The sequence below is a fragment of the Panthera uncia genome, chromosome B1, assembly GCF_023721935.1.
Source record: "Panthera uncia isolate 11264 chromosome B1, Puncia_PCG_1.0, whole genome shotgun sequence".
Classification (NCBI taxonomy): Eukaryota; Metazoa; Chordata; class Mammalia; order Carnivora; family Felidae; genus Panthera; species Panthera uncia.
The window spans coordinates 133,414,354-133,429,220 of record NC_064811.1 but is presented as its reverse complement, the minus strand read 5'-3'; the positions used below and the strand labels follow the sequence as shown (position 1 = coordinate 133,429,220).

The following is a 14,867-nucleotide window of genomic DNA, read 5'->3' as shown; positions in this document are numbered from 1 at the left end:
TTAGCCCTTCCTATAATAAATAATAACTGCTAGGACTTACTAAACCCTTGCTTTGTACTAGGCAGTAGGATATAATTTTGACACATTATGTAAGGACTATCTTGCAAATATAAGGGCTAACTGTGATTAAAATTTGGGGGGGCACGTGGGTGACTCAGTCGATTAAGCCTCCAACTTCGGCTCAGGTCATGATCTCACCGTTCCCGAGTTCGAGGAGCCCCACATCAGGCTGTGTGCTGACAGCTCAGAGCCTGGAGCCTGTTTCAGATTCATTCATTCATTCATTCATTCTCTCTCTCTCTCTCTCTCTCTCTCTCTCTCTGACTCTCTCTCTCTCCCCGCCCCCTCCCCCCGCTCATGCTCTGTCTCTCTCTCCCAAAAATAAAATAAATGCTAAAAAATTAAAAAAAAAAAAACTTATAGTAAAGGCTAAATTAAGGGATTTTTAGTGAAAAATAAATTGTTAAGGGTTTTGATTGGGAGATCCCTAAAATCCTTTCAAGGTCCTACGGTTATCTTATCTAACATGGCCATTACCAAACATTGGCTTGGTAGCAAAATGGGGATAAAAGGGGTGATATGATAATAGAACAGAAAAAGAGAGAGCCATTGAATGGAAATAAATCTATCTTATAAGAAGATTTCCTGGCAGTGACTATTCCTTTATTCTGAAATTTCTATCTTCCTTATTTTGGCAGTCAGAGGGGAAATATTAAAATGCCCTTACTTTTTAACAATTACAGTGCTAATTAGACAATAGATTAGAGGTTTTCTTAACATCCTTAGTTCATAAATTAAAAGTTGCCAAATTTAGAAGAAGGTTAAAGATAATTTTCTTAATGTTAGCAATAATTTGATTAAAAATTGCACATAACTAGATAATCAGTTTTATAGATGTTTTTTAAATCCCTTGAAATTACTTAATATATGTTTTGTAATATTCTTAAATATTACCAAAACACTTCCAATATTCTCTGGTGCAGAAGCAAATAATTTGAGACTTTATTTTTTCATCTCTAAAAACTATGAGTACTTTCAGACAACTGTAAGTTGTTTTGATCCATTAAAGTCATACTGGGTGCCTGGATGGCTCAGTCAGTTAAACATCCAACTCTTGATCTCAGCTTAGGTCTCAATCTCAGGATTGTGAGTTCAAGCCCCACACTGGGCTCCACGCTAGGCATGGAGCCTACTTAAAAAAAAAAGTCGTATTTACAAAAAAATCTCTCAGCAAGATTTGGCTTTTGTTACTCATAACATTAGTGAACCTAACTTTTAAAATACACTAATTAATTACATAGTCATCTTTGTTATGAAATGGTACTACTTAACAGTTAAAACCCATTTCTGTATTGGAATGAAATTAGGAAAGTTAAAGATAGGTAAAAAATGCTGTGCTTTCTTGATATGACATGGTTTGAAAAGGAAAAACTTATTTGCAACAAAAATACTGATGAATCAGCCAAAGCCTACCATCTCTGCCAATATAATTTAGTAATTATTTTTCACACTAGACATTCTATGCTCTAGCCATGTCTTTTAAGGGTATTTCAATCAGGCATCTAAAGTGGTTAAATTATTTGATACCTATCTCTTTCAGATCAAATTTAAAACTCAAGTAACATAAAAGCAATATATGTTAAATTCATTTTTTAAAATAAATAAGTTTTTTTATCAGGAATGGAAAAGACCAATGTCTAGGTTTGACTCTGAGTACCAAGAACACTGAACATGTAAGTTAACCTCTTTGCCCTTAGCATGCTTATCTCCTTCCAGTGGAGATACCATCACCTAAGTGTTTAGGAGTACAACGTTTATTGACAAAATATATGAGATGTATTACCGAGCCGACTGGTATACAGCATAAGGATCCAATAAGGGCAAATTTTATTCCTTCCAAGATATTCTAAAAAGTCAGTTGCACTCAAGGTTTGGGCAATTCAACAGTTAATGCTGTATAATATATAGTGTATAATATATAATATTGCATAGATGGCTTGGATTAACATCCTTCTAAAGATATCCTTGTGTAGAGCTGTTAATGTAGGTAGATCTACAGTTTTGCTCCTACAAATATTCAGTAATGTCAATTCTGTGAGTTTGATCCAAAGACACCAACATACAACCAAGATGCTGCTGAGCACCACACAGTGTGCCACAGGAGTAATACGGCATACGAGATACAAGATACAATCTGTTTTAAAGACTTTATTTTCTCTTCAGAAATTTAATTTGTTTATGTTTATTTAGTTATTTGGGGGATGAGGAGCAGAGACAGAGTGGGAGAGAGAGAATCTCAAGTAGGATCCACACTCAGCGCAGAGCCTGACACAGAGATCCATCTCAAGACCGTGAGATCACGACCTGAGCTGAAATCAAGAGTCAGACGCTCAACCAAAGGAGCCACCTATGCGCCCAGGAATTTAATTTTTAACAAACATACTATCATTTTCAAAATCTAGTGTCTTCAAATAAATACCAAACTGTATAAGTTTTCATAATGGTTGAATAATCTTTATTCTAAAAGAAAACGACTATGCTTATAAATGAAAGCATTAATCAATGTACTTCACTATCAGGAATAGAATTGTGACTCCCCCTCTGTTGTTATTAAATATATTCCAGACAGGAAATACTTCAAGGTAAATCTGCCTGGAAGATAATTAAATATAGAAGATTGTCTCAGTATAGAAAATATTTTAGATGCCACAGAATTTTTTTAAGTGTTCTCTTGAAAAAGAAGTCAGTCTATGCTATATGACCACATGAGCTCTAGATGACAATATTTAATCCTCCTCATAAATAAATGAATAACAAAGCCCAAACCACACATCTAATTGTTCCCTCTTCTTAAAAGCTCTAAAAACACGGACTATTTTACCTATTCATATTTTAGTTACAATTTGAAATTTTCATTTACTACCATGCTGATATTTTAAAAGAATAATACTAGAACATTTAATTATATACATCAGACTATTACAATTGTTGGAACTGGCAACATGGATCATATCCATTGGAGACTATGTCTCCTGGTTGTGCCATAAAGTAGCAGTTCATAGTATTAGCACATAATCATAAATCTATAATTAAATACTAAACAGATAAGGCATTCACTCATTCATTCTACGCTGGACCCGCAACACTAAGTGGGTTAAGACAGGAAACAAGAAATGAGGGATGAACTTTAGAAATCATCCTGGACAGTTCAACAGTGTGGTAGACCTAAGGAAAATGTATTGCTCATCATATGAAATGCTCACTAAAAGACTGTCTTAGAACAAATGTTTAACAAAACCTATTTTTCTTGATGGCTTCTATTTTATAAGAAATAAGTGGGGAAGAAAATAAAACAACTATTTTCAAAATTTTTTTAATTTTTTTAATGTTAAATTTTTGAGAGAGACAGCACGCAAGTGGGGGAAGGGCAAGAGAGAGAGGGAGACACAGAATCCGAAGCTGGCTTCAGACTCTGAGCTGTCAGCACAGAACCCGACGCGGGGCTCGAACACATGGACCTCAAGATCATGACCTGGGCTAAAGCTGGACGCTCAGTCTATTGAGCCACCCAGGCACCTCAAGACAATTATTTAAAAGGAGACATTTCTCTATGTAAGAAAGGATACCTGAGTCTATAGTAACCACTAACCCTACAGAATATTCATGTGGCCATTTCAGCTTTCATCAAGAGAAACCGGCCCACCATTTTAAATTTGTGGAGCAAAGAGGGGCATTTTTCCATCCCTTTCCAAAGGCAGCTCTACCCTTTCAGATAATTTGCTTTAGCAGTTGATTGTTGAATTACATTCAACCTCTGAGCACAATCAGTAGTAAATCACACTTTGTGATGACAAAGGAAACTAGCCACTAATGTCTTAACATAAGCAAAACAAGTGGATGGAAAAGACTGAAAGCAGCATCTTTATTTGGACACAAAACAAAACAAAATGAGCCCATTACAAAAAGAGAGAGAAAGACAGTAGGGATTCAAAGTAGAGGGTAACAAAAAGAAAAGAATTCAAATCTAGGAAAACAGTAGAAAGAGCTGGAATTTTGAGAAGAAAAACACTTTAAATACATTACTAGGTTATTTGTTTATTTCGTACAATCAAACTGAAATAATTTGCAATAAATTGGATTAGATTATCCTGAATATTAACTATTAATCACCAACAGGATGTTGTTAAAAACTACCCATGGTGATCTTTTATTTTTTTGAGGGTATGGGGGAGGAAACCTAAAACTAGTCTTATTGGTTGACCTAAGATCAAAACTCCATTTTTAAATGTTATCTAACAGATATTTCACACTTATAATGACTATATTTTCATTACCATACAAAACGACATAAAAATTTTAAATATTTTGTAATTCCACATAATGGCTTATAATTATCTTAATAGGGAACGGGTGTTAGTAGCTTTTTTCTTGGGGGGGGCGAGGATTTGGGTAGGTGGTTAGATAAAATTCCTAAAGGGAAAAAAGCTCTAAATGAGAAATGCTAAATAAATTAAGTAAAAATGTCTATTTTTAAAATCACTATCAAAATGGATTGTCAGTAACCATCCAATACAATTAATACATTTAAAACACAATTATTTAATGTAAAATATTTTAAAATTCTTCTGATTCTACCCAAAGTTAGCTTGGGATCTTACCATTTTCTTTCAGTATCTATAAGAGAACTGAGCAGCAAGGAGGAAAAGGAAGTAGTGATGAAAATCATACAGGAAAGAAACAAGGTTAGGGTCAGCTTCAAAGGTGTGGGACCTATGCAGTCACAAAGGACTCTGTTCAGAAGGACGCCTGGACTTGGGAAAACTTTTTATTTTGAAGAATAAGCAATGGACAAACTACAGTTATTTAGAATTGCGTATTTGGCAGATATCTTCTTGAAAATGAACAAACTGAGCTTGTCACTTCAAGGAAAACAGCTGATAGTACCGTGTTTGCCAATGACAAAATTTTAGCTTTCAAGTAAAAATTAAACTTTTGAAAAACCTACATCTAACACCATAAGCTTGACAGCTTCCCCATCAGTAAGGCTTCTTAAATGAGACTGGTAGTGACATTAACAAATGTGATTTTTTTTTTTGATACTGTGTAACATGCCAAAATTTGGATGACAGCCTAATTTAGTGACCAATGCATAATGTTACAAAATCATACATAAGTAAAAAGATCTATGGGTAAGTAAGACCAATGGGTTTAAATGAAAGAGAATCAGTTCACCAACACAGTTTTATATTCTTTATTGCAACTAAATTTTTAAGAAACTACCATGTGTCAAATTTTGGCGAACTGTATCAATTAGATTATTTGAAAAAGCTGTTAAAATACCCTGCCTTTTCCAACTACCTGTGTGAGACCAGATTTTCTTCATATACTTTATGTACTTGAACCAGAAGAGCATATCAACAGAAGTAGATATGAGAATCCAGCTGTCTCCTATCAGGCAAAATATTAAACATAGTTGGAAAAGTATAAAACAACACTACTCTTCTTATAAATGTTTTGTTTTGTAAGATATATTTTTCACTAAAAAAAAAGCTTATATAATGTATAATACATTTATTATTTTAAAATTAATTAATAAATACTTCTACATTTCTCAGTTTCAACTTCTAATATGACAAAAAATGACATGAATAACTCATATAAACAAAAGCTTGCTGCAGCTCTCAAAAAGTTTTAAGAGTGTAAAGGAGTCCTGAGATACAAAACTTTGGCAACTACAGCTCTAAAAGATGAATTAGAAAATAATCAGCACTTTTGCTCTTTTAAAGATTCCACAGTTACCAACCATCCATAGATTCTTTTAAGACAAAACCCTGTGTTTACATGAAATACCACTTCAGTTGAACCTTCTAAGACCTTAATCCACTTGAAGAATGGTTAGCTGCTCATAATCTTCCAGTCTAATTAAAGTTAGGAAAATGTTCATACCAAGGAGACAAAAAGACTGAAGCTCTCAAGTGCTCATCAATAATGCTCACTGTCGAGGGCATCAATATTATTGAGATTATCAGTGATGCCGAAGTATTCTCTACATCCTAATTAGTTGGAGATATGTTTATTTTACAAATTAACAAACAGCAAAATGATCTTTTTTTTCTAAAAACTTTCCCGAGTATTCCAAAATTTCTAATGATTCAGTTTGTTAAAGGTTCAATTTAAAAATTATATAAAGAAATGGATAGAAAGTAGAAGTATGACAATAATTAGTGAAAGGAAAATGTTACAACTTAGAGTTTTTAAAAGTTTTCTTTCATGTTTATTTATTTTTGAGAGAGAGCGAGAGAGACAGAGTGTGAGCAGGGGAGGGGCAGAGAGGAGGGGAGACACAGAATCCAAAGCAGACTCCAGGCTCTGAGCTGTCAGCACAGAGCCCGATGTGGGACTCGAACTCGTGAACCGTAAGATCATGACCTGAGCCAAAGTCGGCTGCTCAACCAACTGAGCCACCCAGACGCCCCTTATTTTGAGATTTTAACTTTATTTTCAAACATTTGCAAATGCCGTCTGGATTGTACCAAAACCACAAGTGACCAATTATCATTATTATCCTCAAAGTAAAAATCAAGACAATTTGAATATTTTCTTTTTCATCCTCAAAATTGTCTCTTCTGAATTAGCCTGCCAATCAGTTATCCCAAGAAGTAATTCATATTTCAGGCTGCCTCACTCGACTGTCACATCATTTCTTCACTACACTAGCAATTCCAAATTCCGTATTACATACAACTATCACCTATGTTTCACTTGAAAGAGAGAAAGGAAGACCAGAAAAAATAAAGGACTGCTTGATCCCATACTAAGTCCATAAGAAATTGCTCTAATACAAACAATTACTCAATAAAGCTTTTTCCCCCAAATAGATCGTATATTTTTTCCAAAGTTTCTTAGTTATTTTTCAGCTTGTGTGTAATTTAAACCACAAAGGATACTAAGTACAATGTGAACTGGGTATGTTCAAGTCAGTCAAAAGTTTACTATTGATATTCTTAACACTACTGAACTATACATTTAAAAATGGATACTGAGAAACTTAACAGAAGACCATGGGGGAGGGGAAGGAAAAAAACAAAAAAACAAAAAAACAGGGAGGGAGGGAGCCAAACCATAAAAGACTCTTAAAAACTAAGAACAATCTGAGGGTTGATTGGTGGGGGGGGGGGGGGGGGGGGGGTGATGGGCACTGAGGAGGGCACCTGTTGGGATGAGCACTGGGTGTTGTATGGAAACCAATTGGACAATAAATTTCATATTAAAAAAAAAAGAATATCAAAAAAAAGGTTACGATAATACATGTAATGTTATGTGTTTTTTACTTAAAAAAAGAAAAAACATTGAATTATGCACTTTAAACAGGTAAAATGTATGGTGTATGAATTATAACTCAATAAAGCTGTTATTTTTTAAAAGTGTAAGTTTGCTCCTAATCAATTTTTTTTTTTTTTTTTTTTAGCAAATGGAAAAATGGTTTACTATTGAGATCTGGATCATTACTAAATTTTTGAGAGAATAGGGGGAGATTTTACATACATAAATATGTATAACATAGTAGGCATTTTAAATCATTTAATATAATTAGTTTAAATATTTCCTTTCACAAGGGACTTAAACCTTACATCTATACACTGAATACAAACCTCTTCCAGAGGTCAACAATATCTTCTGGCCAATAGAAAGGCATTTCAAGTTAATAATGTTTTAACACTGGATTCAAAATCAAAAAAGAACATTTCTAGTCACCTGATATTTCAAACAGTGAAACAGACTACTGATAACTTAATTGTAAAAAGATCAATTCAGCACAGGTAGGAAATAGGTCTGAATATCAAAGTAGATTTCTCCAAAGAAAAGAGACATTTTTCAAATCAGCATGTAGCACTACAAAATCTCATGAAAAAAAAAAAAAAAAGCACATAAGAAATGCAACAGTCTAAGATGAACAGGATCTTTGCAGTTGAGACTAAAAGCTAAATTTTAGCCAAGTATATTTAAAACATATACAAGTACAGAAAGCCACCAGTGTTCACAATTAGAGGCAGGACAAAGTAGCAATGATCTGACAAATAAATTGCTTGAAATATTGCATGATTTGCTGCACAACACCCTTATTACTTTCAATTTCCAAGTGCAACCAAAAGATGGGTCCAATTATGACATCAACACAAGCTTTCTTTCAAAATGGAATGAAAGAACAGTAAATCCCAGTGGACACGGGAGTTCTGCAGCAGAGATGATGTAATATATAAAAATAGACATCCTCTAACAGAAGCTGAAACTTGGGTAAACAGCACACTGCACACTATTCTCAACTGCCTTGCATGAATTTGCAATGCATGCTGTTAATAGCACAAGAGAAATCATTTCTTGTTTTAAACTATTTCCTGATTTACATTTCCATTTCTATACACACTCTATAGTATAATTTCCCAATCTGTATAAATTAAATGAACATAAATACCTGATTGTAACTGCAAGAAAGGGAAACAGTCCCCCCAAAGCAAGGAAACTGAGACCACTGCAGCAGTTTTAACACACTGCATTTTGCTAGAAATTGCAGCACATATGGCACAGAATTGTTACGTCCACCTATTGTTCAAAGACCTTTCCACAGGGAGCTTTCTACAGGATTTTAAAATGCAACATGATCTAGGTGAAGAGGAATCAGTAAGCCTGCTGATAATAGGTTCAAAAAGCAAAGAATATTTTTGACACTTTAAAACTCTGATGCAAATATAAATCATCATACATGCATACAATAACTAAGATCTAGCAATCTGTAGAGGTTTGTGTGTGTGTGTGTGTGTGCGCACACACACGCACGCACACACACACACACACATATCACTACTGTCTAACACTCTCCCTACCCTTCTCTTTTCCATTCTTTACCAATTCAGCTTTCACATTTCTATTGGGCTTTCCTGGATTAAAGAATATTTTCCTTCGAGCCAAGATATTAAGGCTGTTCAAAAAACCATGCCTGATTCTTCAAGGTGCCCTGTCTATGTACCTCCACAGTACTAAGAATTCTCTGTATTTTAGTTGCCCATTTATTTGTCTATATTACCTATGAAACTAAAAAGAAGCAAAATATGTCTGTCCTGTAGACCTATATAGTCCTAGAGACTGGCACAAACCTAAAACAAGGTGGGCACACAATAAATATTCATTAAATTAATAAAAATATGTAAATGAAAATACTGAGCTTTCCTCTCTATGATACAAGAAAGAAAATATACACATTTTCTGAAACTCCATCCTATTATAATTCACAGAAAGGCACTGATGATATTATTGAAGACAAAGGCTTTAGCAAAGAAATGCCTAATGAATTTAAAGAATGAAAATGTTGAAATAATTAAGAAATTTCCCCCATATTTGAATATTTTGTATATAAGCGTAGATTTTTTAGATGTCATATGAATAAATTATAGTCAGGTATAATATGATGTGAACTGATCGTTATAAGTTAAAATCCTAAGACCTTATTAATATTCTAGGAAATTTAGTAAATCTACAAGTCACTGATATATTAGTGAAGATATATTCTCTTACTATTAAGTAGGAAATGTTGGATTAAATTAAGAAGACCTCAGTAAAAAAATTAAATAAATAAGTGAAAAAGCAAAATCATTAACATGAGTGAAAACACTATTTCTAATGCAAGAACAATAGCCCATGTCAAAAACACTATGGTCACATAAGTGTGCACAATCACACAAACACCGTAATTTTTCATTTGTTTCAATATCTAACCATTTTTTGAAACTAACCAAACTTACCAAGAAGTCCTTAATTGAAAATGATACTAACTTAAATCTATCTCTTAAAAAAAAACCTACTTCAGAGATATATAAGATATAACCTAGGAATGATTACGTAACCGTTATAAGAAATAGAAATTGTCGGGGCGCCTGGGTGGCGCAGTCGGTTAAGCGTCTGACTTCAGCCAGGTCACGATCTCGCGGTCTGTGAGTTCGAGCCCCGCGTCAGGCTCTGGGCTGATGGCTCGGAGCCTGTTTCCGATTCTGTGTCTCCCTCTCTCTCTGCCCCTCCCCCGTTCATGCTCTGTCTCTCTCTGTCCCAAAAAAAAAATAAAAAAAAAAAGTTGAAAAAAAAAAAGAAAAAAAAATTAAAAAAAAAAAGAAATAGAAATTGTCTTATATTGTTATAAAGAATAACTTTATAAAAAAAAATGGGACTCATTTCCATAAGCCTCATGCATGAATCAATCTTATTACAACTGGTGCCATTTTATAGATATTATATTAACACTGTAACAAAAAAATTATTCCCATTATGTTGTAATGTTACATGATATTCAACTTATATTAACTTAATAATTTTATGCAGTATTTTTTATTACCTTTATACATCTGTACCAAGAATCTTAAACTAAGCCTAATCTACTGAAAAATTTAATACATAATTACTAAACAGTGCTCTGAAGTGTATATTCATATTGTCGACAAGGACTACTAATAAAATGTGTGGGGAGGTATCTTTTTATATGATCAACAGGTTTCCATTGTTTCAAAAATTTTGCATTGATTGAAATTTTATGAATATGTTTTATGTTATCCTCCCATTTCAAATGTGTAGAAAACAGACCCATTCTTTTTAGCGTAAGTAGGAGTAGGAGTGGAAAGTCAATCAGAACTGCAAAGCACAGAGAGCATCTTAGTTCTTTCAGCCATCCGAGGCTGAAATGTCTGTTGCTAGACGTAACCGCCACGGTGTAGAGAGGACAAGTTTTCTTCAATCTTCAGTCTACTCTCTCTGTACAATTTTTAATCTTTCTAAACTAAGAAGGCGGCATAGCTCTCTTTTCACTAAGATAAAAGAAACAGAGGGCAGAACAGACATGTACCAGTCTCCCCAACATGCCAGTCAGGTAAGTTAAGTCCTCCCCTTAAATATTTTCTAGAATAAATCACAAACTCTTAGAATCAATTACCTATAAATGTAGACAGGCAGGGCCTGTAATTATGGGTAAAATAAACAAAGCTTTTTTCCTCTACTGTGTTCTGAACCGAAAGACAAAACAAACTTGACCAAAGTCTCTAAAGAGGCTGACCCTAAATCTTCTAGCCTCTGCCAAGAACCTTATCTACTCCCTGCCTATTATTTTATCCATTCTAAGACTGAAAACTCATACCACATCCTATTTTCTGGCAATCTTAAATACAGTCTCAACCTCAACTCATCGAAATGTAAGAAAATTCTAATGAAAGCCATCTCCAATATTCCCTTCTCACTGAATTTTAAAATGCTTATTCTCTCTGCAAACCTCACACACCTGCCTTGAAAAAATGTCTTGAAAATACCCTATATGGACTACTTGTGTACTCATGTTTCTGAAGGAAATTATTACAATCTGTTTTAAACCACTACAACACATCTAACTTTAAAGAGTATACATCAGTTATAGATCGTAACTCAGCATACATTTTAAATTCGATTCTTAGTTCTAAATGGGAATTAGACTAAACAGTAATTTTTCATATTAAAAAAGAGAAAGATTAATTATATACTGATGCATCTTTTGAAATATTAAAGTTCTAGATTTAAAAAATAAATAAATAAATAAAGTTCTAGATGTTAGAGTATACTTTTGCCAGACAAAAGCTCAAAACGCTGGCGCAATTTAAAAAATTTATATAATTAGATCAAAATTTTATTAAATTTAAAAACAATGAAAATGTTTAAGATTTACCACATCATTTAAAATTTAGCAGTGCTTCTAAAGTACCATACAGCAGTCATGACACCTGTGGCATTTTAATATGTATTCTCTTGCACAGAACATAAAGTTACTGCCTCATTTTAATTTGAAAACCTATACAAATATTCCATGCTTTCAAGCAAGGTTACTGTAATAGCCAAAGATATTATATTGACAGTAGACTTCTTCTAATGTGAATTAAATTATTCATGATCTTTTTCCTGTGCAGTAAGAAAACACAATTGTAAAATTTTACTAGTTCCTTAACCAATTAGTGTCCAGAGGTAAATCAGTTTTTCTTCCTTGACTCCAAATTCTCTGATAACCCCCAATCTGACCCACAATTTCAAAACAGTAACACTAACAATCATAAATTAGTCATGTGCCGGCGTGGAAGAAATGAGCAAAGATATTAATATAGGCCTCTTGATTAAATATAGAATGAAATAAAGCATGAAATCTGGTTAAATATAAAGTGCAAATAAGAAAACACAAGCCATTTTAAATTCTCATTTCCTTTTTGACTAAGCCTTTATTCTGTTTGACTAAAATTTTACCAGTGGTCTCCCACAATGCTCTTACATTGGGATTCCTGAAATTTAAAGTTTCCACCTACATCACTTAAAATATAAAGGTAAGTTGCTAATGGAGTTCCCATACCTGTGTTTCTCTCTTCATTTCTTTCCTTGCAAATCATGTTAGTTAAGAACACTGTTTCCACTCGTTCTTAAAAGTAATTAGGTGGCACTTAAGTGGACATAAGATGGACAAGGTGGACAGTTCATCCCTACATCTGCACAAATAAAGCAGCCTGTACCATCACCTAAACCAGTGACACTTTCGTTTTAAGAGATTTTACTAAATCGGGGCAAAATACAAAAGAACAAGACCAAGCCAAACACATCAATGTTATAAACTCATTAGTTACAATGCAAACTCACAAATAAACTTGGGTTAGTATTAGGAGACCACACACAAATTACAATACCTGAGATTTAGTGCATTCCTTTGAGCCAAAATGAAATGAGTGCCATAAAGGAGGAAAGGAAAAGATGAACATTATCAGACATGCTATAGTACATCTGCCAAAATGAAGATAATGTTAAAATATAGGTTAAGTACGACCATACAGAATCGGCTATACATATAATGTTCTCCATGTTTTTAGCCATGCAACTGGAAATGCATTTGAAATCATTTAAAATCACCTGTGAAGTATGATCATGCATCTTCTAAATAAACTTTTCACCCACAGTCCCACAATACTAGGATTCTTTCAAAAAGAAATATTTCTGTTAAGAATAAGTAAATATGACTTATGGCTAATGAAGAATAATAACTTTCATTTCATTCTTTTTATCCTGTGGCACCATATATACAAACAAGATTTTGTTGTTTTCATAGGTTAAAATCAAGTATTGAGATGAAAATATAAATATTATATAAATATAATTAAAACACAACTTGCACACAAAATAAGTATCCAATATTTTCCATTATGACCATGTTGTTGCCAATCTGAACTCATTTAGTAAAATTAATACCAACATATCACATATTAGTAAGCTAGCACAAGATCCATTAGTAATCAAGTTAAACTTTCATCATAGTACTGACTTTGCCCTCATAAAAGTATCTGTTGACCAGGTATGGTATTTTTTTAAAACCATTAAATTAAAAAAAAAAAAAGTAATCTTGTAATAATAAAAAGCCCTACACATTTTTATACAACAGATCAAAAAAGGGAAGTCATGCAGGGAAATTGAGTGAAGTATTCCATAAAGGGGGAACACACGGAAATAAAAGAGAATAACAGTTATAAAATGATCCCCCCCAACTCAAGTGTGAAAATAGGACTATAAAATTAAACCAATCAGCATTAACAATAGATTTTAAGTAATTCACACTCCCACTATCTTAGTATGGAATCTCATTTGGAAAAATAATTCTAAAGCAGAAAGAATATTAACAATATTAGTACTAGACTAAAATATTATAATATATGGAACTATTAATATGTACAACTATTTTTAATCCAAATTTCCTTCTTCCATGATCCTGTATCAACACTAAAAATACTACCTTCTTTTACAGACAATGGTAACAAAAAAACCTTTCATGGGTTTTTTTTTTAACACCAAATCTCTCCAAAGGACAAACAAAGCTCTCTTTATGATGTGCAAAAAGCTACCCTTTCCACATGAGCTCAATGAAATGATTCAACTATAAAATTCATGTTAAATTAAAATAGTGCATGGGTAGTGAGAGGAGTAGGCGGGTAGCTGGTGGTCAAAACTGCTTAAAAATCCACACACAAAGAGCTCTCAGAAATAAAACATATGAAGTGCAGGTATAAAGTATATCCTATCACTAAAAGTTACTAAAAATTAAGTATGTAATTTTAAGTCTATATTTATTTTCCCATGTATTTTGTACTTATACTTATTTGCAAAAAGAAAAAAAGTGCAAGTAAACAAAACAAATGAGAAATGCAAAACAGTTGTCAATTATCTAGTTTTGTTACATTTTTATTTTAAAATTAATTTCACATATAATGACTACCATTTAATGTTATTATATCTACAGACAAACCATTTTTGACTTTATTATGACATATGTAAGAACTCATGTTACTTTCTTTTTGAAAATAGAAATCCTAAAATATCTTCTCAACTATTTTGGATTGGCCATCAGGGGAAAGAAGCATAGAGTAGTTAAGCAGAAAGAAAGGAATAAGAAACATAAAGCTTTAAAACTGACTATACTGGGGTCTTACACAATCACTCATTATCTGTGCCTTGGTTTCCTCAAACATAAAAATAGCTTCTCAAATAATTATGAAATAAATGACGATCAAGTGGGCTGCAGCATTTAAAATGATCTTTGAAACTATCAGAAGTACTTCAGACCATCTTTACATTGGGATTTTTAAAAGCATCCCTTCAAATTATGCTTTCACTTCATCATATTAAAAACAAAAAAATCTCAGGAAATATTCTCACAGTGGTATGCAAAGCTATGAAAATAACATTTAATTTTTATATATCTACGTTTAAAAAAAAATAAGTCTGATACCAGTTATTGGGGCTGGGAGCAGAGGTAAAATTTTAGATGAAGGTAAGAATTT

At 33.0% G+C, this 14,867-nt stretch overlaps 1 protein-coding gene across 9 annotated transcripts in view; it reads right to left on the bottom strand.

Moving 5' to 3' along the window:
• Nucleotides 1-14,867, bottom strand: part of RAPGEF2 (Rap guanine nucleotide exchange factor 2) — a 254,414-nt gene that overhangs the window by 101,658 nt on the left and 137,889 nt on the right. For 7 of the 9 annotated variants that reach the window (XM_049631260.1, XM_049631251.1, XM_049631254.1 and 4 more), the window contains one exon: nucleotides 12,729-12,746. The exons of the other annotated variants lie outside the window; for them this stretch is intronic. In XM_049631260.1, the coding sequence (XP_049487217.1) occupies nucleotides 12,729-12,746 (18 nt within the window). The remainder of the gene's footprint in view (nucleotides 1-12,728; nucleotides 12,747-14,867) is intronic. 9 annotated transcript variants of the gene reach the window in all.